Here is a 27,240-nt window from a genome sequence, read left to right on the forward strand (position 1 = left end):
TATGATGACGTGTTAGTTCAGGTCACAAGGCGAACCTAGATTAAGTAGACTGTACCCTTGCTGGTAGAGTTCTTGGCTGTTTTCAGTCTACAATGCCAATTTTTCCCTAACTTGAATTTGTAGAATCAGAACTACTTGTCTGGAGGATGCAGACTTTGCAGACACATGTCCTTGCTGCTCACTTGTGCCAGCAGGGCCTGGAGGTGAGCGCCCGTCTCCAGAAACTTACCAGTCTTCTACTTCTAGATCAGAACCTTGAGCATCATTAGTACAAGATACGGTGAAAGGGAATGAATAGCTTTATTCGGTCACCTCAATAGTTACTGACTCTTCCTGGGACCAGCGCTCTGGGCTTTATGTAGGCATACATTTTCCAGATGCAAAATTTTGGAAGAAGTTTCCCCAATGAATCTTATCCACTGTCCATCTTCCCTTTCTAGAGAATAATACAAACTGTCACTGAACGTATCATAGTTACTGTTACATATGACACTGGTGGTGAATGAAAATTAGCCACAATTTTCCCAGGGTGTGAGTCATTTAAGCATAATTCAGCCAAATAATTATTTTAGATACATTATTTTAAAATGTAACAGAAAACATTCACATCTAGAAACAGGGTTGAAAATATATATGTATTAAGGTACTCAAATATATTAGAACATAGTCACTGAATATTAGCATTAATGTATGCTGTTACCATAGAAGGTTAACAGCGAACCTCAATGGATAAAACCAATGACGAACTCTTTAAATAGTCTCACATTATGAACGTTTGATTTGCACCTCAGGTGAATGTGCACATGCCCTTAATTTTAATTCTAAAATTGTGATAAACAATTGTTCTTCCAAATATAGATGGGTTAGGAAACTGATATTTTTCTTATTTTTATTGAAATATAGTTGATTTACAATGTTAGTTTCAGGTGTACAGCAAAGTGATTCAGTTGTACACATATATACGTGTATATATATATATATATATTTCACTTTCTTTCCCATTATGGCTCATTACAAGAAATTAAATATAGTTCCCTGTGCTATGCAGTACGTCCTTGTTGTTTATGTATTTTGTATATAGTAATGTGTTTCTGTTTGTCCCAAACTCCTGATGGGAGAGGAAACTTCTGTCACTCAAAGATTCAGTCAAAAACAGAATCGGGGTTCAGTGGCCTGGATTCTGCTCTGATAGAAGCTGACAGGCATGTGTGGCTTCTGTAAATAAAACTACCTACTTAATCCAGCTGTTGTGTTCAATTCTCAGATTGCTTGCTTAAGCACTGGATGTTGGCAGCTTTCTTTTTAAAAAAAAGCAGTCTCCCTTCACCACTTGGTACCAACCCCTTGCGAAGAGGGGACAGAATTTTTCTAAGCCGGAAGGAAAGGAAAGGGGACGATGTTAATGGGATGGAGGCCCAGCAGACCACCCTCTCGCTGGCTTCCAGGGGTCTTCTTGCGCTGAGACCTCTGCATCCCTGCTCGGGGTGAGGTTTGGGGTGGGAGGGGGCTTCCCCTGAGCTTTCTCAGCCGTCCTGGTGACAGGCTGGGTCAGAGGAGAGTTCAGAACCTGTTCCCCTTTTTATAATAGCTGCGGCCCTGCGGGTGTGGGGAACGCCGTCAGAGGAGAGAGTGAGGGCAGGGTGAGGACTGGGAGCTGGGGGAGGGGAAGGAGGGACGGGGAAACAGCCTCCAGCAAGGCTCTGCTGGGAGCCTGGTCCCGTCTACCAGGGGCTTGTCCGCCAGCTGCTTCGGGGTCCCAGGGCTGCTGGGGCTGCCTCGGGGTGGTGGGGCGGTCCCGTCCCGGCAGCCCTGTGTGGACAGCGGTCTGTGTGGAGCCTCCGTCCGCGCTGGAGCGGGGCGGCTGGCCCTCGGGGTGTGCTTGCATTTCTTCTCACTTCTGTCCTGATTTCCTCTCGCCAGGATGGCTATGCAAACTGGAAAGTGCTGATCCTCCCAACACGTTTGTGTTTTATCTGGCGATATGTGTGGATTGAGGCGTTATTAGGGTCCAGTAATAAATACATACGTACACACATACACACGCATCAACATAGGTAGATAGGAAAATAAGAAAACAAAACAAAAAATAAAGCTCTAGCCAGATAAGGAAGAAATCTGAGGAAGATGGGAATCTTGCCGTGTGTTCTAATGCTTCCGATGTGTGTTCAGTTGACTCGGGCGTTACTCAGCGAGCTCACTGCCAAGACCACAGGGCTGTTACAAACGCTCGGTAAATGCTAGCTAGTGTTGTTCTTGTGGCAACGGTAGTTCTCATCCTCAAGGCAGACCCTTTTGAGGTCCTGTGTTGCAAACATAGTGCCAACAATGTAAAGAATGGGCAGCCAGGAAGGGCTGGGCATACTCCAGTGGTCGCGTGCATGCTTCAGCGCAGAACTGACCCCTTCTCCAAAGACGGGAAGCCTTCCTAGGGTGGGAGCCCTGTGTTCTCCAGCCAGTGGCTCCTAACCCTGAAAAGCTAACGGTGCTTGAGCTGTTATCTGCCTAGACTGATGCGTCTCATCCTTAGATCCACCCCCCCACCCCCCACACACTTACCCAGGAACCTTGTCCTCTCTCTGTTAACACTTTGTTCCGAAAGAGTCTTCATTATGGAATGCCCGGGCCATAAGGAGAGAGAGGGTTCTACCTTTAGCAATCAGAAAAAGCAGATTATGAAATATTCTAGAAATATACTAATGCTGCTTGACCCTTTTACGTAGAAAAACAGAGACAGCTTCACTATGGTCAAAATTACCTCCCCAGACGTTCCTAAATGAAAAGGAGGCCTAGGGTAGCACCAGCTTAGATTTGGGGAACAGCAGAGTGAGATTAAATTAGGTTTGGTGAACTCTGTGTTCTCGAATTGTTTCCACCCCATGTTCAGCCTTCTCTCTCAGTGACCTTCCCTCCCTCCGTATTCCCTTTGACCTGTTTCATCCTCCTCTCTTTTCTCATCTCCGTTCCCCTCTTTTTAACAACCCACGCGTGTCGCAAACTCTTTGTTGTCGTAGATCCAGGGCTTACCCAGTTTCAAAGAGCTTCATTTCCATTCTGTTTCCCGTACCACTGTCCCCAGATTTGGACATAACTCAGAGCTGCCTACACACTGAAATTCTTACTCGTATCATATTTTTATTTTTATTTATTTGGGGGGGTAATTAGGTTTATTTGTGTATTTTTATTTTAATGAGTGGTACTGGGGATGGAACCCAGGACCTCATGCATGCTAGGCACACACTCCACCACTGGGCTATACCCTCCCCCCTTACTCTTATTTTGAATTCTGACCACAGCATCTACTCTTTACTTCTCCAGCTCTCTTAGCCCTTTCAGAAGTGTCCTCTCTCTTCACTGCATCCTGTGCAACCTTGACACCTGCTCCCCTTTGCTTCAGTGAAATGCCTTCTCCTTTGTCACTGTCCCCTCTGGCTGCCTCCCACCACCCAGATTCCTTCCTGGACCATCACTAAGTTATGTTTCATTCTCTTCTTTCTCTCTTTTAAAATCACCTTTCAGTATTTGTGGCTTCAACCACCATCCCCATGTATTAATACATATTTTCCAAAATCTGTGACTTTGGCCTGGACGACTTTACGGCCTAGATCTACGTTTGCAGCTTACTTCTGGGTATTTGAGGTGTGTGGCTCTGTCAGAGTCTTTATCTTCACATACACAGAAGCTTTTAAAATGAGCCCCAGCTGGCCTGACAGTTATGCGCCTCACCCTTAGGGCCTTCCACTGTTGCCAGAACCATCTGGATAAAGTCCGCTGTGATACAGAGGCTTTCCTTGTTAAAACTCTTCAACGTGAAAGTTAACCTTTATTCTGGCAACAAACTTTTATAATGTTTTTTGTAGTAAACCTTCCTTCCGACATATTTTTCCTTCTTTCTTCCATGCACGCTGAATACGAGTTACAAGCAGTTATCTAATGATGCCAGTGTGTTTTTAGTGACTTCCACCTTCCACCTGCTCCTGCTGTCCCCACTGCCCGGGGTACCTGTCTCTCAGTGTAGCCTCTCTTCAGAAAGGCCACTTGTCCACTGAGCTTTCTTTGCAAACCACAGTAAACGCCCCATGTGTGATTTGCACAGGACGTGTTACTTTCAACATCGTTCTCTTCTCAGACACGTGTTTCTCATTTCCCTTATTTCACCACAGGGGTCTCACAGGCCCTTCATGTAATTTGTCCCCGTGTTCTGCTTGGTATGACATTTTGTCATAGTGGGGCCATGGAAGGTTTGGACTGAATTAAGTCAGATACTGTCTAGTAACCACATAGCCAGTCTTTTCCTATGCTCTACATTCCTCCTTGCAGATCCAGGCTTCCAGATGCTGTAATTTCTTTAAATCGTATGAGGACTTTCTTTATTATTTGTACAGTGCAGGTCTCCTGCAGACAAATTCTCTCAGACTTTGAAGACATGTTTATTTCCCCTTTCTTTCCAAAGGAATACTTTTTTTGGGGGGGTGCAGAATTATAAGTTAACATTTTGTTTCCTTTCAGTACTTCAAAAACCTTGGACCACTGCTTTCTGTCTTGTATTACTATTATTATTTTTTTATGCTGTGTTAGCCATCATTTTCCCTCTTGGTATAATTTACCTGTATTTGGCTGCTTTTAAGATTTCTTTAAGGACTGCTCAGCAGTTTGCTAATGGCAATCTTAGGAATAGTTTTCTTTATATTTATGATTCCTGGGGTTTGATGAATTACTTATATCTGTGATTTGATATCTTTCATCAGTTTTGGAAATTTCTTGAATATAATCTCTTTGAATTTTTTTTTCTTTCCACTGTCTTTCTGGGACTCCAAATTTTTATCCTTATAACTCATTAGATGTAATTGGAATGTAATTGCTTATTCAAAACCAGTTACAGGCCAAGCTATATGAACTGTAGAGGGTGTTGATGGCGACAGGGGAGTGAGGCACTGTGTCTAAGGTAGGCACCCAGCCCCACCCCATGGTCACTCTGTCTTGGTACCCAGGTTTGTTCCCTTCAGAGTACTCACCACCCTCAAACACCAGGTTTATGGATCAGGTTATTTGCTTTGTATCTGTTTAACCCACTGTGATTTATGCTCCATGAATGTAAGAGCTTTGTGTCTTGCCTGTGGTCTGTCCCCAGTTCCTGGAACTCTGTCCAGCTTGGTAATCACTGGCTGATGATTTGTTGAATGAATAAAGAATGGTAAGTAGGAAGGCAAGGATAGGTAACAGGTCAGTATTAACAAAACCTGTTCACTGTAACACTGGAAAACTGAATTGTGAAAGTAGATTTACAAAGAAAAGTAAATAATTCAGAATAATTCAGTGAAAAATCTTTTGTTTGTACTATTTAGGTTTAATCAGTTGTAATAGGGTGAGCGAATTTCACAGCTGGCTTTTGACAGCTTTTAATACTTCATAGTAGTGAAACCATACAGTATGTGTCCTTTGGTGACTGGCTTATTTCATTTAACATAATGTCATTAAGATTCATCCATGTTGTAGCATATGACCGGATTTCCTTTCCTAAGGCTGAGTAATGTTCCGTTGTGTGTATACACCACACTTTCTTTAATTCACTCCTGATGGATAGAGAAGGTGTAAGGTACATCTGCTTTGCACAGGCCGATGGACATGGAGGTAACTCCCTCCTCCCGGCTGTTGTGATGTGCAGAAGTTTTTACATTTAATATGATCCCATTTGTCTATCTTTGCCTTTGTTGCCTGAGCTTCTGATGTCACATGCAAGAAATCACTGCCAAATCCAATGTCACGAAACTTTTCCCACGTGGTTTTAAGACTGGGTGTCTTGAAGTGTTGTCTTCCAGTTAAGAGCTTTGATCCACTTTGAGCTGGTGTCTCTCGTGGAGTTAGGTCAGGGGCTGGCTCTGTTCTTTGGCTTGTAGCTCTCCACGTTTCCCAACATTGTTTGTTGAAGACTATCCTTTCCCAATGGAATGATAACGTAGTCTTGGCACTGTTGTGCAGAGTTACTTGGCCGTGCACCCAAGGGCTTACTCCTGGGTTCTTTGTTCTGTTCCGTTGCTTAATGTATCTGTCTTTATGCTGGTGCCACACTGTCTTGGTTACTGTTGCTTTGTAGTTGTTTCAAAATGGAGAAGTGTGAGACTGCTGACTTTATTACTTTTTTTAGAAGGCATTTTTGCTCCTCAGGGTTCACATGTGTTTAAAATTCCCTTGTGATTTCTGACTTGATCCGTTGGTTTAGGAATGAGTTAATTTCCACATGTTTGTGGATTTTCCTGTTTCCCTTCTTGTACTGACTTCTAGTGTCATTCCACTGGTCAGATGGATGCTTTGTAGGTGTGATTCCAGTCTTTGTAGATTTGTTATGACTTTTTAAAAAATTTGCTTGTTTTGGGGGAAGGTAATTAGATTTATTTATTTACTTAAAGTTTATTTATTTTTTTTATTGGTGGGGAGTTAACTAGGTTTACTTAGTATTTATTTATTCTTAGGGGTGTTACTGGAGATTTCACCGAGGACCTCATGCGTGCTAAGCTTGTGCTCTACCCCTTGAGCTATACCCTCCCCCCAGGACTTTTTTTTTAAATGGTAAAACATGCAGCTTATCTTGAAGAAAGCTCTATGGCATTTGATAAGAACGAGTGAATTCCGCGGTTGTTGTGTTGGAGGGTCTTGTGTATGACTCTCAGTGCAGGTGGTCTGTAGGGATTTCAGGCCCTCTGCTTCCTGACTGGTCTTCTGTCCCATTGTTGGATCTGTAACTGAAAGCAGGGGGTGGAAACCTTCTGCAGTCGGTGTGTTGCTGTCTGGTTTTCCTTCAGTTCTGTCAGTGTTTGCTAGGTGTGCTGGGGAACTCTGTTGTCAGGAGCATATATATTTATAATTGCTACGTCCTCCAGGTGAGTTGGCCTTTTTAGCATTATGTAATGACCTTTGCCCCTTGTGACACAGTTAATAGTGACTTATCTTGTATCATAATTAAAAGTGATTTATGCGCATACATTACTATACTGCAGTGGTCTAATTTGTCCATGTACTTTTTCACCAGGGAGTTTTATGTTTCTGTATGGTTTTGTGTTGCTGTTTATTGGTGCTCGCTTCAGTTTGAAGGCATCACTGTAGCATTTCTTGTAGGACAGGTCTAGTGGTCATGAACTCCCTCAGCTTTTGTTTAGCTGAGAAAATTGTAATTTCTCCTTGACTTCCAAGGGCAGTTTTGCTGCCTGAAGTATTCTTGTTGGCAGTTTTTCTTTCCTTTCTGCACTGTGAATGTATCACTTTTTTATCGTTTAGCCTTCAAAATGTCTGCTGAGAGCTTAATGATGATCTAACAGGAGCTTCCTTACACGTGCTGTGTCACTTCTCTCAGCTTGCCTGTGATTTTCTACAGCTTTATGATACTGCATCTCTGGGTAGGTCTCTTTAGGTTTATCCTATTCGGAGTTTTTTGAGCTTCCTGAGTTTGTATCTCCATTTCTCTTCTCCAAGTTGGGATGTTTGGGGCCATTATTTCTTCTAACAGGCTCTCTGCTCTTTCTCTCTTTCTTCTCCTCTTAGAGCGCCCCCATGCATGTGTTGCTCTGCTTGGTGGTGTTCCAGAAGCCCCTCAGGCCCTCCTCACTTTTCTTTGTAATTTCTTCTTCTTGCTCTTCTGTCTTGGTAATTTCAGACATCCTGTCTTTGAGTTCACTGGTTCTGTCATCTACGCCGGACTGCTGCTGATCCCCTGTGGTGAGTATTTCAGTTTAGTTATTACATTCTTCAGCTCTAAAGTTTCTGTTTGGCTCTTCTTTATGATTTTTCTCTTTTTCTAATACCCTTCATGTTTTCCTGATTCCATTTAGTTGTCCATCTGTGTTCCGTTTTCATTTATGGAGCGTCCTTATAATGGTCATTTTGAATTCTTTGGTAATGCATATTTCTGTTTCATTTCCCAGAGATTTAATGTTCTCCTTTGACTGAACTGTGTTTCTCTTTCTTTGTATGCCTTGTCATCTCCTGTGGGATTTAGGCATTTGAGAAAAATCAGCCCCTTTCCCCAGTCTTCGCGGTCTGGTTTTGTACAGGAAAGACTTTTCACCAGTCTTCTGACTAGAGAGGCTGGCGGTCTTGCAAACCTTGTCTGGGGGAGTGCATCCTCCCAGGCTTTGGCGTGTAATCTACCAGAAGTGGTCTGCAGATTTCTCTCTGGGAGCTCTCTCTGGTCTCCAGTCCTGAGCCCTTTCTGGTGCCGGAGTGTTCCCTAGTGTCTCTCTGAGGTACTACAGACTGCTGATGGGCCAAACTGATTGCTTTTGTTCTCAGTATCCCCCAGCCTCGTGTCTCCTTCCTGGAAGGGCTTAAAATCAGGGAAGACAGAAACCATTCCCTTGGGCAGCCCTCCCAAAATCAGGTCATTGAATGTATGTTCCACGTTTCTCTTCCCTTCCCCTGGGGGGAGTGGGGAGCTGGGCGTCTTCCCTCAGTGTCAGGGCCCTGGGGAGCATGTGCTGTGGATTTTCCCCTGGGCTCCCTTGTGACTGGCATCTAGCTCACCCGAGGGGAAGGACCCTCTTTGCTGCCTTCTGAGTTTCTTGCAAAGGCGGTTGGTCCGGGTATTGTTGCCAAGGTGGGTCTTCTGTGGGGAGGAGGATCTGGGGCTCCCTCTTCCACGGTCTTGCTGATGTCACTCTGTTAGGCGTTTGAAGTCCAGTGAGCTCCGTCAGCATCTGGACCGCCCACACTGTCTGCAGTCTTTTCACTGCTTACCGGTGGGCCGCGGTTGGCTTTCTACACGTGCTCCCGAGTGAAAACTGTTGGTGGGTGCTGTTTGGTATTCCCAGCCAGACGGTAGAAAGGAGACGTTGCTATTATAAAGGGAATTGTTAAAAGTTATCTTTCCTGTTATAGCTAATAACGTTTATGGTTGGAAGGAAAACTTACTTCAGATTCTCAGCTTGCACTGGAGAAAATGAGTCCCAGAAAATTTAAATTGCTTTTACAAGGTCACATGGCCACTTCAGAGTCAAATTTGTAAGATTATAAGACTTCTTGCAGGTGGTTTTCTCATTTTGTTTGTGTTCTTACCACCAGACTCTGATATGAGGTGGAAATGTAGAGGAGCTTTTTGGAGCACCTCCTTCTTGGAGCTCTGAAGGATTTGAGGTTCTTCTGAGAATGTGAATTCTCAGACTTTCTACTTCAGTAATACATTTTACGTGAGTGCATGCAGATGTGGGATCTCGCTGTTTTACCATCTTTACCACATTGCTTATCAAATCTGACCCAGGTCTGAGGTAACGGCAGTTTTACCTTTTTTTTTCAATTAAAGTTTTTTTAATTGGGGTAAAATATACATAAAATTTACCATTTCAACCATCTTAAGTATGTAGTTCAGTGGCATTAAGTACATTCATAATGTCGTGCAACCATCATGCTATTTCCAGAACTTTTTTTATTTTTATTTTTTACTGAAATATAGTCAGTTTACAATGTTTTGTCAATTTCTGGTGTACAGGCACAGTGCTTCAGTCACACGTGAACATACAGGCAGTTTTATCTTGATCTTGGTGAACTCTTTTTGGCCCAATTGAAATCACACGGTGAGCCTTGAAGTTGAGAGGAGAGAACCTCAGGGTTGAATCCACAGTTCTGGCTTCCTGGGGGTGGGGTTAGCTATGAACCCAGGAGTCAGAGCTGTCCACGTGGGAACCCAGCAGACCTGAAACAGGACCCAGAGCAGTGGCTGCCTCGTCTCAGTGTTGCAGCACCGAGACGTTTCTGCATGGACCTAAGGCCTTGGCAGAACTGTAATATTAGCCAAGTTTGCCCATTCGATGTAGTACCTCTTACCCCAGTGCCTTCATCCACCCGCCTGGTAACCTAATATTGTCCAAGCTGGAGAAGAGCATTTGGAAACACACCTCCTTCCAGATCGCATAGATGAACTTACTAAAAGCCTCAGAGACAGAGTGTTTGCGTGTTAAGAAGCACCTGGAAAGCTTATTTGCGATGATGATGATGATGATGATGATGATGATGATGATGATGATGGTAAGCTCCCTTTGAGGCCATTGTTCCCCAGAACCCTGCTGTGCTTTTTACCACAGTGAAGCCTCTGGGAGGGTGAGGGTGGGCCTCTGGGGCTATGCTTCTGTGAGGCTGCAGACTCCTGGGTAAGTCACCTCCTCAGTCATGTTCTGACTTCCAGTCTGTAGGTGGGCATGAAAGTGGTGCTGCGTACTGAGTCAGTGCAGGGCGCTTACCAGAGTGCCGTCTGCCGGCTGCTGACAGTGGAAGGAAGTACTTGAAGTGGGGGTGGTGATGGGGTTGGGGGGCTGGTCTGCCTCGTGCGCCATCTTGCCCAGGGGGACTCTTGGTTCAGGGAAAGGAAGGGGGCATTAAGCTGGAGGGGCCAACAGCACAGGAGCCCCCACTCCCTTTCCTCAAAGGCCAGGAAGGTTGCAAGGGAGGTCCCCAGCTATCGGAAGAGCCAGTATTTAACTATAATCTATTTAACCACCATGGGCAAGAGAGTTGGTATTGTTTATTTCTCTTTTCCCCACTCACTTGTTGATATTTAAATCTTTCTATCAGTACCTTGAAACTTCTTATGAAAAAATACAACTTTAAGTGACCAGGGTTATGGTTAGGCATAAATATTATTTGGAAAACAGCAGATGTGAGATTTTGGCATTCTTTTCTGTGTCTGGTTCCAGGGGTCCCAGTGATCATAGCAAAACAATGTACTGAATGCCTACTGTTTACTTCACAGCACCCCCTCAGCACCCCATCATGAATTAGGTTCTGTTGTCAGCTCATGGTAGACACAGGGGGACCAAGGCACAGAGAGGTTAAGAGACGTTTCAAGATTGCGGAGCTGGGGAGGGCAGGGCCACTCTTTGCGGCCAGGTGACCAGGCGGCGTGCCCCCCTCGGCTGTCACCCATGGAGCACATCTGCTCAGTGCTCTCTGGGGCCTCCGTTCCTCATCCCCTGCTGCTGCTGGTCTGGGGGCAGCTCGTGAGGGTGGCCTCTGCGGCAGCTGCAGTCACCCCACTCCGCAGTCCTGTCCCTGTCAGCACTCTCAGCCCAGGTTCCGTCTCCTCCAGCCTGCGCTGCGCTCATCCTCTGTTTCCTGCTTGTTTATGAGGGAGTAAAAGTGGCCCCACCTGTTCTCTTAGTGCCGCTGTCAGGGAGCTAATCTAATCTCTGTTGTAACAGGTGCCTATTTTTGGGAGTATCCTAGTCTTGGACAGTCTGTTATCAGCTCTCTGCCCGTTTGACGGCTTGAGTCAGCCCATGGTCACTGTCAGGTTCCAGGGGACCTTAAAAAGTCACTCTTCCTGCTGCAGTGTTTAATCTCATGCGAACATTTAACATGTAAAGCCCAAGTAAATATAATAACCTAAAACCCATAATTTTCAGGAACCAGGGTCACACACCAGTTCGCAGGTGTTTACTGTGTCCAGGAGCTGTGGCGGGTGCGCGGGGGAGGGGCGAAGGTGACCTGCATGTGAGCCCTCCCCTCCAGGGGCCAGCCCTGCTCACTGGAGTGTTCAGGGGTGCTCTTGACCTAACAATACGGAGATGAAGAGAAGGACTATATATATGTATGTTCTTAGCTTTTAAAAAAATTTTTAATTAATTTTTTATTGAAGTATAGTTACAACGTGTCAATTTCTGGTCTACAGTATAATGTCCCAGTCATGCATATGCATGTATATACATATATTTTCATATTTTTTTATTTAAAGTTATTACAAGATATTAAATATAGTTCCCTGTGCTATACGGAAGAACTCTGTGTATCTATTTTATACATAGTAGTTAGTATCTTCAAACTTCCCAAATTTATCCCTTCTCACCCCCTTTCCCCCCTATAACCATGATTGTTTACTGCGTCTGTGAGTCTGTTTCTGGTTTGTAGGTGAGTTCATTAGTGTCCTCTTTGTTTTTTTTTTTTAGATTCCACATGTGAGTGATCTCATATGGTATTTTTCTTTCTCTTTCTGGCTTACTTCACTTAGAATGACCATCTCCAGGTCCTTCCATGTTACTGCAAATGTAGTATTTTATTCTTAGTTTCTTCATGTACATTTTCCTAAAAGACCCCAGACACTTATTCCAAACCTGTATGAGACTGTCTTTAGTAAGAGGTGTTACCCAGATGACTGGAGAAGACCCACGTGACTGTTAGTGCTGGTCCTCGCGGTCTTTGAGGTCTGCGCCTGCAGCACGCTGGGTGTTTTGTGCACTGCTGTAGCCTCGTTCCTCGGGGGATGGATTCCTGCCTCTCCGCCTTCCCCAGAGAGCGGACATGGGCCGACCAGGACCCCGTGAATCACATCGCGTGGGGCCGAACTAAGCTGGCGGCTTCCTGTTTTCTCTTTTTCTTATCTCCCCCAGTTTTGTAAAGTAAAATATATCATAGTAAATTCAGTGGCTTTACAAAGAAACTTCTGGGGGTTGTGAGAAACCAGCTCCATACAACGCTCCATTTCATTGTGGAAAAATTAGGAGATGTGGAATCAGGTCATCCTGTCTGCCACTGGCCCTGCTCTGGGAGAAGCTTGGAGCTGATTGAGTTGTGAGGGCTATGACATCCTTGACTTGTTGAATGACATCTGTGCCTACCTCTCGGAGCCCAGGGCCAGAAGAGTAACCACCCAGCTTGGTCAGACAGAAAAATGAAAGGTGTTTCTTAGGACTGCAGTACCACTGGGCAGCAGTGAACTGGTGGTGGTGACACAGAAATGTGTTATTTATTACCTGTTGTATTTATTCAGAGTTGGCATTTTAGACATGTGCTGGGAAGTACCCATTTGTGACCCTCAAATGGGGCCCCTTAACAGGTAACTGTCAGGCAGTTTGGAAATAAAAGTCGATTTTTTTTCCCGCAAGAGGGGCTGAAGTGTGTTTAATAGGTATGTGGGACTGTATTACATCTGGTTTTGGTTGTCTAGCCCCAAAGAGATTGACATCAAGATTTTATTTTTCTGTTAAAATATAATCTATTTACTTTTTGCCATGACACAATTTCTTTTGTGTCCCCAATAAACAAGACAAAGAGTCTGTTCGCCTCCAGGCTCCAAGTAGCATTTTGGAGAAGAAAAGTCAACAGCCAGCGTGGCCCAGTCCTGCATCTCCCCCAACAGGGCCACCGTGACCCATGCCGTTTCCTGTCTGTGTGTCTGGGTTGTGCCCTCAGCTCATGACTGATTGTTCTAGGAAGAGGGAGCCCAGGGTGGGTGGAGAAAAGCCATTGCTTCTGCTCCGGGGGTGAGTGGGGAGTGCAGCCTTTGGCTGCTCCGGCTTTGAAGGGGCAACGGTGGCTGACATGTAGCCAGGAGTCCCCGTTGCATCAGCATGGTTCATGCACACTGCACAACTTGTGAGTTTGTGATTCTTCTCAGACATACTAATTCTGGATTTTTCGAAAAGAGTGCCATGCACATAGGTAAGGTAGAACTGAAATGAAGGATTGGGAGTGAATCCATTTTTGAACTAGATGTGGGGACTCAGTTCCACCCGCCCTATTCTATGCTCTTTTTCAACAGAATTTCCCCTCTTACTCAGAAAACTGCCATCCCTCTCTCCCTGTTCCTGAGTTTTTTCTTTTTTTTTTTTAACCTCTTAGTAATTCTTCATCCTTCTCCCGACTGTCCAGAGTTTAATTAAAAAAAAATTCTGGTTAAATACACATAACATAAAACTCGCCGTCTTGGCACTTTGAAGTGTGCATTTCAGTGGCATTAAGGGCGTTCACACTGTGGTGCGGCCGTTACCCCCATCAATCTCCGGAGCGCTCTTCATCTTGCAAAACAGAAACCCTGTATCCTTTAAACACTAAGTCCCCATTCCTGCCTCCCACCCAGTGACAGCCACCATCCTGCTTTCTGTCTCTGTGAACTTGACTCCTGTAGGTCTCTCACACACGTGGAGTCATACAGTGTGTGTCTTTCTGTGATGGGCTGATTTCACTCAGCCTAATGTCCTCAGGGTTCATCCATGTGTCAGTTTATCGTATGACCATCTTACTGTATATATATTTATATTTATATTTAAAATTTTCTGTATATTATGATGTTTTGACATTTAAAAACCTTTCCTGGCTGGGGAGAGACTGCTCCCCCCAGGGGTAAACAATGCATAGAGGTGGCCGGGGGCCCAACCTGGGGGGAAGTAACCAGTCCAGGGCCACTCCTCCTCTGTATGGCCCATGCACCCCAGGAGCCAGTACCCCTCTGTCTTAATCACCCCAGAGCCAAGTGCCCGGCCACTGGAGACCACCCCTGTGTCCCAAAGCCCACGGGAATGATTCAGACGAGCCAAAACAGCCAGCCCTGCCTGTTTACCCTGCCTGCCCTGCCCCTCCCTCAGAAACCCCGATTCAGATCACGGCCTGGGCGCCTCCTCTCTGGCCCTGTCTTCTGCCTCCTGGCCACCCTGGTGTCCTTCCCGTGCAGTCCTGCAAAGCATGCCGTACCTCCTGTCTCTAGGACCTGGGAGTAAAAAGACTTTGTTTTCCTGAGCCTCTCCTCTTGCAGCTGCACCTGACCATCACATAAACAAACGTGAAACAGTCGGAATCCCCTTGCTTCTAAAGGCAGAGTAAGAGTCCCTGTGTATGAACTGCACGGGTTTACCATTTATCCCTCTGTGGGCTGCTTCCACTTTCTGGCTGTTGTGAATAGTGCTGCTGTGAATATGGATGGACAAATACATGTTTGAGTCCCTGCTTTTAATTCTTTTGGGTACATGCCCAGAAATGGAATCGCGTGGTCGTGTGGCCATTCTGTGCTTAAGTTTTTGAGGAACTTCCATGCTGCTTTCCACAGTGCCCGCATCGTTTGACCCTCCCACCAGCAGTGCACCAGGGTTTCAGTTTCCTGTATCTTTGCCGACACTTGTTATTTTCTGGGAATTTTTTTTTTCTGACGGCAGCCATCGTTATGGATACAAAGTGGCATTTCATTATGTTCTGATTTGCATTTGCCTAGTGACTAATAATGTTAATTACCTTCTCATGTGCTTATCGGCCAGTTGGATGTCTCTTTGGTGAAATGTCTAAGTCCTTCACCCATTTTAAAGTCAGGTTGCTCTCCTTCATTGTTGCTGAGTTGTGGGAGCCCCTTTTATTTGCTGGGTATATCCAGATACCACTTACCACATACGATTTGCAGATGCCTTCTCCCATTCTGAGGGGTGCCTTTCCACTGCGTTGGTTGTGTCTTTTGATGCACAGAAGTTTTTAATTTTGATGTAGTCCAATGTATTTATTTGTTTTTCTTTGGTTGCCTGTGGTTTTGGTGTCATATGCAAGAAATCATTGCCAAATCCAATGTCATGAAATTTTTCTCTTAGCGTATTCTTCTAAGAGTTTTGTAGTTTCAAATCTCACCTTTATGTCTCGGATCCATTTTGAGTTAAATGTTGTATATTGTGTAAGGTAAGGGGTCAGCTTCACTTATTTTGCTCGCAGATATCCAGTTTACCCAACACCATTTGTTGAAAAGACTTTGCCCCACTGAATGGTCTTGGCATCTTTGCTGAAGATCGTTTGTCAGGGCTTAATCACGAGGCTTTGGATTATAAACCTTGAGTCTCCTGTGGCCGGTCTCTTTCCTGGGTACCACTGTCAGATCCACTCTCCTAAATGCTCCTTTTACCTTAGCGTGATGCTGCTTAAATGAGCATTTGCTTAAAACAGTTTATTTTCCCCAGATTATGTGTGTGTGTGTGTGTGTGTGTGTGTGTGTGTGTTTTCCAAACTCTTATCTCGTAAAACCTTTATTTATCCAATTGCACTCAATACTCACTTGGCCCTTCCCACGTCAAGTTGTTAAGGCTTTACATCTGTAGGTCTTTTTTATTTAATGAGATTAAAAGCTGTGGAAGCCTACAATCTAATAAGTACCGTGAAAAAACCAGAAAAGGCTCTTGCAAAACGCAGGTCCTCAGCTGACCAACTTCACACAGCCTTCGTCCAGCATCACGAAAGGTGATGCAGCCTTCGGAGACAGAGCACTTGCTGAATCCAGTTAAGCTGAAGAAAGATGCTACTTTACTGTTCACCTGAGTTGGCAAAGCTCAGTCTGAAATGAATAGCCCTCTTACGAAATTTAAACACTATATACGTGGTTTGTAGACTTGTATTGGGGTGTTTTCCAAAATGCTAACAGCCTTTTGAAGCTAACGTGACTTGGTTGTACCAGCAGATGTTGGAGTAGTTGGCTCCCATTTATAATCATTATTTCCATTTTCGTGGAAGTCTGGAGAACATGGCTCAGGCTGCAGACTGCTGGATACATAATTTAACAACAGACTGTGAGCATAGAAGTGCTACTCATCCTTCCGAAAGCGGAGCGCAGAAGTCCACTTATGAATGATCAGCTATTCAGTGAAGCTGAAGAAGCTCCTTGAAGTAATTGCAGATGTAAACACTCCCGTTTCCATGGAAACATGCTGCATTCACATGCAGAGGTTCGGGAGTCTTGTTCCCATTTGGAAGGGAGCTCCTCCTTCTCGGGTGGCCCGGACCCCCGGCTCAGAGGTTGGCTGTCTCCGCAGGCTCATTACCGGTCTCCCCAGTTCCGTTTCTGCCAAGGAACAGGAAACCGATTTTCTTTAAGGTTAAATGAGCCAATTTTACCCCTAAAGGCACAATGTTAGATGTTATGGTTTCTTATTATATGAATTTTATGCCCTCAAAGTTGAAACAGTAATTCCTCAACCTGCTAAAGTGTTATTCTTTTTTTGTGTGTCCGGATCTGAAGTCTGTGATATGGGGGTATGTGTCTTTAGGTTACACTCTTAACAATAATCAGTATTTCTTGTCTTCCTTCAGTGTATGTGCTCTCTGGGTCTTTGCTTTGAGTTGCAACCAGGTGATGGATGAGTAACCTGAACTATACCTGGTATCAGTCTTCACTTGGGTTTGGCTTCAGAGCATGAATTTGACATCAAATCTGTTTTGCAATATCTTCTAGTTCATCTTTTTATTTTTTTTTTGTTGTATGATCAGGTAAACAAATGTTACAGAGTATCTTTATAGTCACGTCTCACTGGCAGCTTGAAGTGTATAGATGTTCTGTTTTTCTAGAATTTATTAAATATGGGTAAGAATCTTCCATCCTTTAGAATTGTGACTACAAGGCAAGTCCCATCTCTTTCCAACCTGCCCCTGGCTGTGCATGTGGGATGAAAGGAGGCTGGGCAGCGCTTGCCTTGGTCCTTGGCACAGAGTACTAACACACACGTGTTTTTCTCCACAGTGAAGCCCACCGTCATCGATGTGGACATCTATGTTAACAGCATCGGTCCCGTGTCCTCAATAAACATGGTAAGACGCTGGTTTCTTTTCTGACCTGACGGTCTTTCTGTCTGTTCTTGCTCGCGTCCTCACCGTGAGTTTCCGTCCGAGATTGATCGTGTGGTTTTAAACTCATGGGTTTCCGTCCGAGATTGATCGTGTGGTTTTAAACTCACAATTGGCTTCTTAAACCTGTGGCAATTGTTGGTAGCTTCGGTGTTGGAAATGGTAAAACTCGAGGAGTGGCGTTCGTGACGCTAGCAGTGGGTCACTGCTCTGAGGATGGATAGTGTCTCACCCCCCGCCTTGTCCGCACGTGGATCTCCAGGTGATGTGATTTGCGCTTGTGCTGTCGCTGGCTGAGTCTGACCTCACTGATACTGAGGATGAATAGAAACGATGTTTGTACTTTTGTTCATTCTTCATGATCCAGAGGACCTGCCTTTCATTAGTGTTTCTCAGGAAAGGATCTGAGATTATCCGGCTCATACCTCTGTCTGCAGTTTGAACTCTGAGGGTAAACATGCTGCCTTTCTTTTTTTTTTTACCAGGAGAAAGTATGGGACCAAGTATGTGGTTTCCCCGAGTCAGGTGTTTTCACAGACAAAAGCAAAGTGAGCCCCAGAAGTAACTGTTCGCAGGCTAGAGATTGCCTTCCCTGTACCAGGGGTTGGCTCTTAGGAAGGGGCTGTGCTGGCATCTGTCACTGCAGGCAGATCGTGCGGGATTCCAGGAGCAGGCACTTGCCTCACCCACCCGGCGGTGGCAGGAGCTCCTGGACGCAGGGGGCCTCCTTTGTGCTTCCCCGCTGCACAGTGGCTCCTCGATTCGGGGGATGCATGAGGCTGACGGGGCGTTCGTTGCACGGTGCCAACTGAAGATGCCATCCTTTCATTGTATGATTCTGTAGTTGGACGTAACCCTTCCAAAATGAATCGCAAAATCATTTCTTTTCATTGCCAGATAATGCAAATGTTCATCTTCTCTCTGATGAATATATAAAGGTTCCATGTGGGGGTGAAGTGATACTCAGTGGGGGTGACTTACTTAAAAATCCCTCATGTCACCCGTAAACTGGAGATGGGGCACCAGCAAGGAGGTGACGTGAATAAAAGAGGGTTTACCGCATACAACCTGTGGGCTGCAGATTGTGAACGTAAACTGCAAGTGTGACAGTCCCCTCCCCTGGTAAATAATTCTTCGATTGACCACACAGAGTCATCACTTCTTAGTTTGCTTCTTATTCTGGCGTTCTGTTATGTTAGTTACACAACACTTCATTCAGACGCTGACCCTACAACAGAAGTGCCCCCATGGACACATAGTCACAATGTCATTTTAGGGACAGCGGCTTGCACCTGGGGGTCTGGGGGTTTTTCATGAACTCCTGTAACGTTGAGATCCACTTTGTGCCCAGGGTTAGGCTTTGCTGTTGGAATGGACAGACATCTCTGTACGAAAACCCTACACCGCAGGAGAGGCTGAGAGTAAGTGACACAGGGCGATAAGGACTTTGTTAATGACGGGCACCCCGCCCCCGGAAAGCCTGCAGTTGGAGTAGATTGCTCCAATGAGGTCTTCTCAGCCTGACGCCTGGCTGCTAGGCAGGAGCCTGCCAGGTGGGACAGCGTGGGAAGGTCCCCGTGAAAGGGTGGACGGCAGGTGTGGCACACGGTTGGGGTCTGAGGGGCTGACGTGCTGCTTGAATGCCACGTGGTGGTGGGCGGAGCTGGGTTGTGCGGGGGCTGAGGCTCTGACCGTAGTCACGTCACCCTCAGGCCCCAGACAGACCCCGCCCCGGGGAAGTGTGCGGACACTTCCATGTGAGGTGTGTGCACATCCAGCTTCACGAGAGATTAGTTCAAATCCAGATTTATAAACAAACCATCAGGGAACCCAGGAAACCAGAGCAAAGACAGGTGCAGGGCTGAGCGACCAGAGGAGGGAACATGCAGGACCCCCGAGGGAGGTTTCAGAGGCCTCAGAAGGTAGGGGCTTCTGCGTTGCTTTTTTTTGTTTTTAAGTTTAAACTTTTATTTTTGAAAAGATTTATTTTTCTGGAGCTGTTTTAGGTTCACAGCCAAATTGAGAGGAAGCTCCAGAGAAGGTCCCATATCCTCCCTGCCCCTCCCCCCACACGCATAGCCTCCTCCACTATCAACATCCCCCACCAGGTGGTACATTTGTACGAGCAGTGGACACACGCTGACATGTCATCATCACCCAAAGCCTGTAGTTGACACTAGAATTCACCTTTGGTGTTAACATCTGTGGGTCCGGACAAGCATGTAATGACACGTTTTCACCGTTACACAGAGTAGTGTCGCTGCCCTGAAAATTCTCTCTGCACATCTGCTTCCTCAAGGGTGAGTATTTCTAGCTTTTGTCTTCTTGGCACTTTGTTTAGAAGTTGGAATGATACAAGGCTTCTCACGTTGCTGAGTACGTCCCATGTACCCACTCTGTCTATGAAACCTAATGACACAGTTTCAAAAGAATGTGAAATGCTTTAAAGTGGACCTCGTGAAAAATAAGAGCAATTTAAAAGTAGAGAACTGACTGTTTAAGTGGGTTTTGGGGACTGAGTCATCAATAATAATTTTAAAAAAGGTGAGAGAGACTAAAGCAAATTTAAAATACATTCTGCGAAAAAGGCGCAATTTAGAGATGTGTACAGGATTGAAGGATATAAATTTTTATTGAGGTTTTGACCATAAGCTAAATAAAGTCTTGTAAAATTATGCCCCCCCAAATAGTCATTTAACCATCAAGTAAAGAGAGGAAACAGCTGTTTCTTCCTCCCCTTCTCCTCTTTCCTACTTGTCTGCTTCTTTTATTGGTGTTATTAGTACTGAAGATTCAGTTTCAGACATCCTCTCCACTAAAGAAAAATGAAGTTGCATTTCAGTCTCTTGTTTAACAGATTGATTTTCATTATCTTGTCTCTCCTGGAGTTTTTGCTTTTTCTGGTTACAGAGATTAGAAATGGTTCAGCTGGGGTGAGGAGAATCTTTCTTTACAAAGCTTCAATCCATCCTCTGTCTTGGTTGTAATGACATATCGAAATGTGCACAGTTCCTCACAGAGATGGTGCATGGTTTGTTTCAGGCCCATAGGGGCTGCATATGAAGAGGCTTGAGAGTTTATTTTTGAGAATTTTCACTGTAAGAAACCTTTCAGGAAAGGAACAAAGAAAACCAGTGCTTGATACCTATTCTTGGCCATCAGCCTGTGTTGTTGGATCTTCATGAGATTGAGGGAGAGAAGATAGGTCTTTCCCACTTGTGTGTTGGTGAGCGAGCTGGAGCCCACGGGGACAGAGAACCCAGAGCCCTGGTTCTGACCCCACTGTGTCTCTGCGGTTGGTGTGAACCACAGCCCAGCCCCTGCAGAGCTAAAGCTCTAGCTTGGGACTTGAGATGAAACAGGCTCAAGGGTGAGTCTCCCACTAGGACCCCTTTCTTTTATTAAAAAAATAAATTAATAGAGCTGATTTTTTTTAAGCAGTTCAAACTTTTTCCCCAGCTTTGTTGAGATATAATTGACATGTAACATTATATAGTTGAAGACACAGTACCTGGTGCTTGGCTGTGCATACACATTGCGAAATGATGACTGCAGCAAGGTTTGTTAATGCTTCCGTCACCCGACTTAGTTCTGTTTTTGTGATGAGATCTTTTAAGATCTACTCTTAGCAAGTATCAAGTGTATAATACCGTGCTGTTAACGGTGGTCATCATGCCATACGTACATCCCTGCAACTTACTCATCTCAGCACCTGGAAAGTTGTTCCCTTCGACCAACATTTACCTGTAAGTAAACCACCTCCTATCCCATCCCTGGAAACCACCGATCTACTCTCTGTTTCAATGATTTCAGGTTTTTTAAATTCCACATATAAGTAAGATCATACAATTCTTATCTTACTATGTCTGACTTATTTCATGTAGCATAATTTTAAATTTGCAGAGAGATTGGGTAGAAATCACATAAAGTTCCCATATATTTCTGTGTGCGCATGCACGCTTGCGTGTACACACACACACACACACACACACTCCTCCTGCTGTTAACATCTTGCGTCAGTGTGGTACATTTGTTACCATTGATGAGTGGATATTGACACATTGTTATTAACTGGAATCCACAGTCTGCGTTGGGATTCATTTTTGGTGCTGCATGTTCTGCGGGGTTTCACAAGTGTGTGATGACACATATAATGTGTTCACCATTGTTGTACCATCCAAGGTGTTTTCACTGCCCTAAAAATCCTCTGTGCTCCACCTGTTCATGCCTAGTTCCTCACTAACCCCTGGCAGCCACTGATCTTTTTACTGTCGCCATAGTTTTGCTTTTTCCAGAAAGTCGTATAGGTGGAATCATAGAGCATGCAGCCTTCTAAGACTGGCTGATTTCCCTCTGTTTTTCAACGAGCTGGTATAAGCTACCATCTGAGGGTATCCAGGACCTAGTGGTTGAGTGGATATGATGTGACTGTAACAGCTGGTTGTGACTGTGTGTTACCCGGCAATTTAGGAGGAGGCTGTGGAGATCAGAGAGACAGGTTAAAAATCACTGGAATATGCTCCGTTATATGACCCATGGCCTAAAAGGATAGAACTTGCAGGAGGGCGTGCAGCCAGGGGTGGGGTGGGGGAGCGTATGCAGCTTGCTGTGACATCTGTGAACCTCATCTCTGCTCCTGGCACTTTGGGCTGCAGTTTTGAGAGGTGAGCTCAGTGACTATGTGGAATCACAGAAGGCCAGGAGAGAAGAAAGTAAATTCCATTCCAGAAGGGTCTGTTGTCCCTGGAGGATGTCCATTGCTTTGTGAAACTTTTCTGAAGGATCCTCAGCTCAGAAAAGTCCATAAGAAGGGGAGGCTGCCGCACCACAGTGCCACCCTTGTTCTGGTCTTTGCATTTGTGCTGCTTAAGATCCATCTCAGTTTTTGAGTCTGTAGTTTGATATCCTTCATCAGGTTGGGAAAATTTTGGCCATTATTTCTGAAAATATTGCTTCTGCACTGTTCTGCCTTTTCATGTTCTAGGACTCCAGTCCTGTGAATGTTATGCATTGCTCCCAAGTCCTGTTTGTCCCTTAGGATTTCTTCCCATCCCTTTGCCCCCCAGGCTCACTCAGTGCAGACCTTCCAGCCTGCATCTCAGCATCTCAAGACACTCCTCATGTGTCTGTTACCTGTGAGAGCCGTCTGTTGAGTTCTTAATTTCAGTTACTGTGATTTTTTTTGCATCTTTTTTCTTTTTAGTTGAAGTCTAGTCAGTTTACAATGTTGTGTCAGTTTCTGGTGTACAGCATAATGTTTCTGTCATACACATACATACATATATTCATTTTCATATTCTTCTTCATTGTAAGTTACTATGAGATACTGAATATAGTTCCCTGTGCTGTACAGTAGAAACTTGTTGTTCATCTATTTTATATATAGTAGTTAGTACCTGCAAATCTCCAGCTCCCAGTTTGCCCCTTCCCACCCCTATTCTCCCTGGTAACCATACATTTGTTTTCTATGTATTTGAGTCTGTTTCTGTGTTGTAAATAAGTTCATTTGTCTTTTTTGAAAATTCCACACATAAGTGATACCATACGGTATTTTTCTTTGTCTTTCTGACTTCATTTAGAATGACAATCTTCAAGTCCATCCATGTTGCTGCAAACAGCAGCATTTCATTCTGTGTTAACGGCTGAGTAGTGTTCCATTGTATAAATACACCACGGCTTCTTCATCCAGTCATCTGTCAGTGGACATTGAGGCTGTTGCCATGTCTTGGCTGTTGTAAATGTAAACAGTGCTGCTGTGGACATTGGGGTGCATGTATCATTCCGAGTTACTTTCATTTCTAAAATTTTAATTTTGCTTGTTACTAATAGACATCGATTTTCTGGTGAAATTCCACATCTTGCACTCTGTTTTCCTGAACGCATTAATCGTTAAATTCATGGCTAACAGCTGTAGTATCTGGTTATCTGTGGTACCGTTTCTGTCATCTCTTTTGTTGCTTGGCGGCGTTTTTTGTCTGCCTGGTAATTTTGATTGTGTACAAAAGTGGCAGAGACTTCCGGCACCATCCCTCTCATGTCTGGAGGTCGGAGCTGGCATAGGGGCTGTTCTACCATCTTGCTGAGGCTCAGGTGAGCTCTGGTCCCCTCCAGCCCTGAGGACAGCTCCCCAGGGGGCCCGACAGAGGGCTCAGGATGCTTCCCAGGGCCCCGGCCAAATGGTCCCGAACGCTAGTGTTTATGCCTCTGGTGATGTGAAATGGCTGCAAATTCTGTTCTTCTTTTTGAGCCATTTTTCTCCAATTGCTTTTTAACCTCTTGACCCTGTGCAACTTAGTGTATGAATGTACTGAGGGAAAGCCCATGTTGTTTGGCTCATTTCCCCCATCATCTCTTCTCTCTAAAGCTGTGGCCCTCCTCCTGTTCCTCCTCGCGCTCTGCTGGGTCCTCACCCTCAGCAGCCACTCCCCACCCAGCATCAGAGGCTGGCGGGAGGTGAGCTCTGCGGAGAGCGCACTGCCCGCATGAACCTGCCTCCTTGGTGTCTGGCCTCATCAAATAACGTCCGGCTTTTCTATTGTTCTTACTGAGAGTTCTGGCCTAGGAGAAGCTGTCCCGTCACAGCCATGCATTTTCAACCGACATTTTAGGTTTAGTTAGAATAAGGTTGAATTTCTAATAGTCGGCAAGGAAGTAGTTTGGAGCCAAGAGTTAAGTCCTGTGACGCTTTGCTGTGGGATCTCCTTCTCGCTTCAGTAACCTTCCCAGATGGCTTCAGGTTAGTGAGGAAGAGAGAGGTTTTCTAAACTCCAGCGTGTGCAGGTTTCCCCTACAAATAATGTCTCTTTGAGGGAAACTAAAGGGAGTTAGTGATGTATTTCTTCTAGCTGTATCAGCGCGAGGGAACAGAGCTGTGGTCTGTGTGTTAGCAGTTGTTTAAGAACATGGTTTTGTATGTAGCTTTAACGTCCTTTTAAGAAATGGAAAATAACATTTTTATATGTAAAGCTTGTGTGCTTGAGATTTGATTTATCACTAGACAGAAAGCCCTTTCCAAATAGAAATAATAATGATGGTGTCTACAATATACATGTTATTAAGTAAATCAGTAGAATATATTGAGAGAGCCACGCAGGATGAATGGAAATGATTTCTGGAATTAAGAAAAATCTTCAAAAAGAGAAGATGATATTGAAAAGCTTTGAAAGCTAATAAAGGCTTTTAAAACCAGAGCTCCAGTGAACCTCAGTCTGGAGCAGGCGCCCATTTGACTGTGAGCCCATGAGGCCAAAACCCTCCCCTCTTTCTGGTCCCTTGGGATTAAGTCGAGAGGCCCCAGCGGACGAATACATAAGACTCTTGCGCACCAGCTCCTTCAGGTGTGTGAATAGCTTACTTTTCTTTTCATCTTGAGCTTTTCCATTTCTGTTGGATATCTCACAGTTGATTTCCCTCACTCTTCACAGCGTGGGCTACAGTTTGGACCTCGGAAAAGAACACTGTTTTTATGGTGCATATAAAAAGCGTTTTCTGAAAGGGAGGGCCGCCCCGCCCTGTCGACTCCAGTCCACCATTGAAGTCCTTCCCCAGTGTGTTAGGGTGTGACCTTATTGAAACAGAGTCACTGCAGTGTATCTAATTAAGGTGGGGTCTTACTGGAGAAGGGTGAGCCCTACTCCAGTATGACTGGTGTCTCTGTAAAGAGGGGAAGTTTGGAGGCAGACACGCACACAAGGGGGACTCCATGTGAAGACGAAGGCAGAGATCTACAGGCCAGGAAATGCCAAAGATGCCAGCAAACCCACCAGCAGCTGGGTGAGAGAGAGGCCAGGACCAGATCCTCCCTCTGGGTGCTCAGATGGAACCACCCCTGCTGACACCTTGGTGTTGGGCTTCCAGCCTCCAGACGGTGAGATGAGACATGGCTGTTGCCTGAGCCGCCTGGTTTGGGGCACTCCGTTACGGGAACCCTAGCAAACCGACCTCGGGCTCGTCCCCCGTTTTGCAAGCTCCAGCCGTTTCTAAGAGATGCTCACTTTTCACGTGACCCTGACTTGACCAGGGAGGACGCAGCTCCCCCCACCCTCACCTCCCTCTCTGGGGACCTCTCCGTCCCTGGACAGCTGCTCTCCTGCTTAGGTTCCGTCCGTCACTGTCTCGCGGGTCCCAGAACTGCCCGGTGAGGGAGGGGTTCCTGTTCCACTTGAAAGCGGGACCACGAGACCCGCCTGTGGAGAGTAAGTGGAAGTCGGCCTGGAATCCAGGGCTGGTCCTGGGGTGTGAGCGCTCCTTCCTGAGTGCCCTGCTCTGAGAAGCCGCGCTGTTCCCTTGTTCTGGAAGAGCCAGGCTGGATCCTGTGACTGGGCGCTGCTCCTCTCAGCTCCCGGGCAGCAAGGCTTGCTGCGTGGGCATGGGGGTTTCAGGGGGACACTGGACCGGACCCAGTGCAGTGGGAGGACCCAGATGTGGGAGGGAGAGTGGCGCTCCGTCCCCCTGGGGCATACATCATGTCAGGTCCTTCTGGCCGCTGCACCCCGGGTATGACCAGGGCTTGTGTGTCCCAGGGTCAGGATGAGCCCCGCATGTTAATGACACCCCCACAGCCGTGGTGGCTGGGACACCCCCTCATGGGTGATAACCACTTGTTTACCACCGTCTCCCCCGGGAGACTCTGAAGTCCCCCAGGGCCCAGATGTATGATCTCTCGTCCCCCAGCCTGGCACAGATGCGTGACTCAGAGCAGGCTTCCAGTCAAGACCTGGGCGGCGAGGATGAATGGGGAAGGAATCAAGCAATCTAAGAAGCTGCTTAGCAGAGTCCGGTGGGGAGCATGTGGGGATGGGAATTCTCGGGGCAGGGCCTTACGTCTTGTTCGCACTGCCAGGCACAGGACACCACACACCCGTGTGGACCGGCCGTGCTCACCCTTATCCTCTGATTTAGGTTTGAGAGGCCCAGAGCCCCAGGGCACTCCCCAACCTTTGTGCCTCTCATGATACCCGCCAGCCACGCGGTGCTGCGCACGTGCCTGTGTTTGGTCCCTTTTTCCTTCCGGTTTTATTGGTGCACAGTTGGCACGCGGCTCTGTGTAACTGTAGGGTGTGCAGCATCACGACTTGGTTTACATGCATCTTGAAATGATGACCACAGTAAGCTTGGTGCCCGTCTGTCATCTCGTATGCATACAGGCTTTGTTCTAAATCGGTCTGATATGAGCACTCATTTTGCCCAGCTCCCTGTGTGTACTTGTGTGTGTGAGGTATTGCAGTTACATTTCCCAGCCTGGTACCAGCGGCCTTATGTGGGAGATGTCCCGTGGGGCCCAGCACCGCTGTCCTCTGCCCACCAGAGCTGAATGATTGGGGCGCCCCCCCGATGTGGGCTGACTTAGCCCTTCTTTGCGTCCGGGCTGACTGCTGTGGGCGTGCTTGTAGTCGGTGCTGGCCCCCGGCCTGGTGGCTGCCGGGCCCTGGCTCGTGTGGAGGCTGCTGGCTGCTCGTAGGTGGGGCTGGGTCCTGGAGGGGATGACGGGGGGGCCTGGGGCCCCAGGGCTGCTGTCGCTTTGCTGGTGGGCAGGGCTGGGTCCGGGAGCCCCACTGGTAGATAGATGGATTCAGGTCCTGAAGCAGCTGAGTGGAGGACCTTGGGAGGGGCCTGGGGCTGGTGCCAGCCCCCCAGTGGGTAGGACTGGGTCCTTGCACAGCTGACTGCTTGACTTAGGGGTCCTGGGATTGGTGCTGGCCTGCTGAGGGGTGGGTGAGCCCCCAGTGCTAATAAGCTGGAGGGAAGATTACAAAAATACATTTTGTAATCTTCCTTAATTTAAAGAAAGTCTTTATTGAAGTTCTCAGTCACTCTGGGGCATGGAAAGCTCTCACAGAGCTTTCTCATAGGTCATTACAGAGGTTTCTCATAGATCAGCTCACTCTTCCAGGTAAGGAAGAGGCC

The 27,240-nt window shown here is 46.1% G+C and overlaps 1 protein-coding gene across 6 annotated transcripts in view; it reads left to right on the forward strand.

The window, feature by feature from the left end:
* The window catches only part of LOC140689821 (gamma-aminobutyric acid receptor subunit gamma-3-like), a 149,455-nt gene that overhangs the window by 32,192 nt on the left and 90,023 nt on the right, over nt 1-27,240 (forward strand). For all 6 annotated transcript variants that reach the window (XM_072951177.1, XM_072951179.1, XM_072951176.1 and 3 more), the window contains exon 3: nt 17,231-17,298. In XM_072951177.1, coding sequence (XP_072807278.1) covers nt 17,231-17,298 — 68 coding nt within the window. The remainder of the gene's footprint in view (nt 1-17,230; nt 17,299-27,240) is intronic.

The sequence above is a fragment of the Vicugna pacos genome, chromosome 27 (genome assembly GCF_048564905.1).
Source record: "Vicugna pacos chromosome 27, VicPac4, whole genome shotgun sequence".
NCBI lineage: Eukaryota > Metazoa > Chordata > Mammalia > Artiodactyla > Camelidae > Vicugna > Vicugna pacos.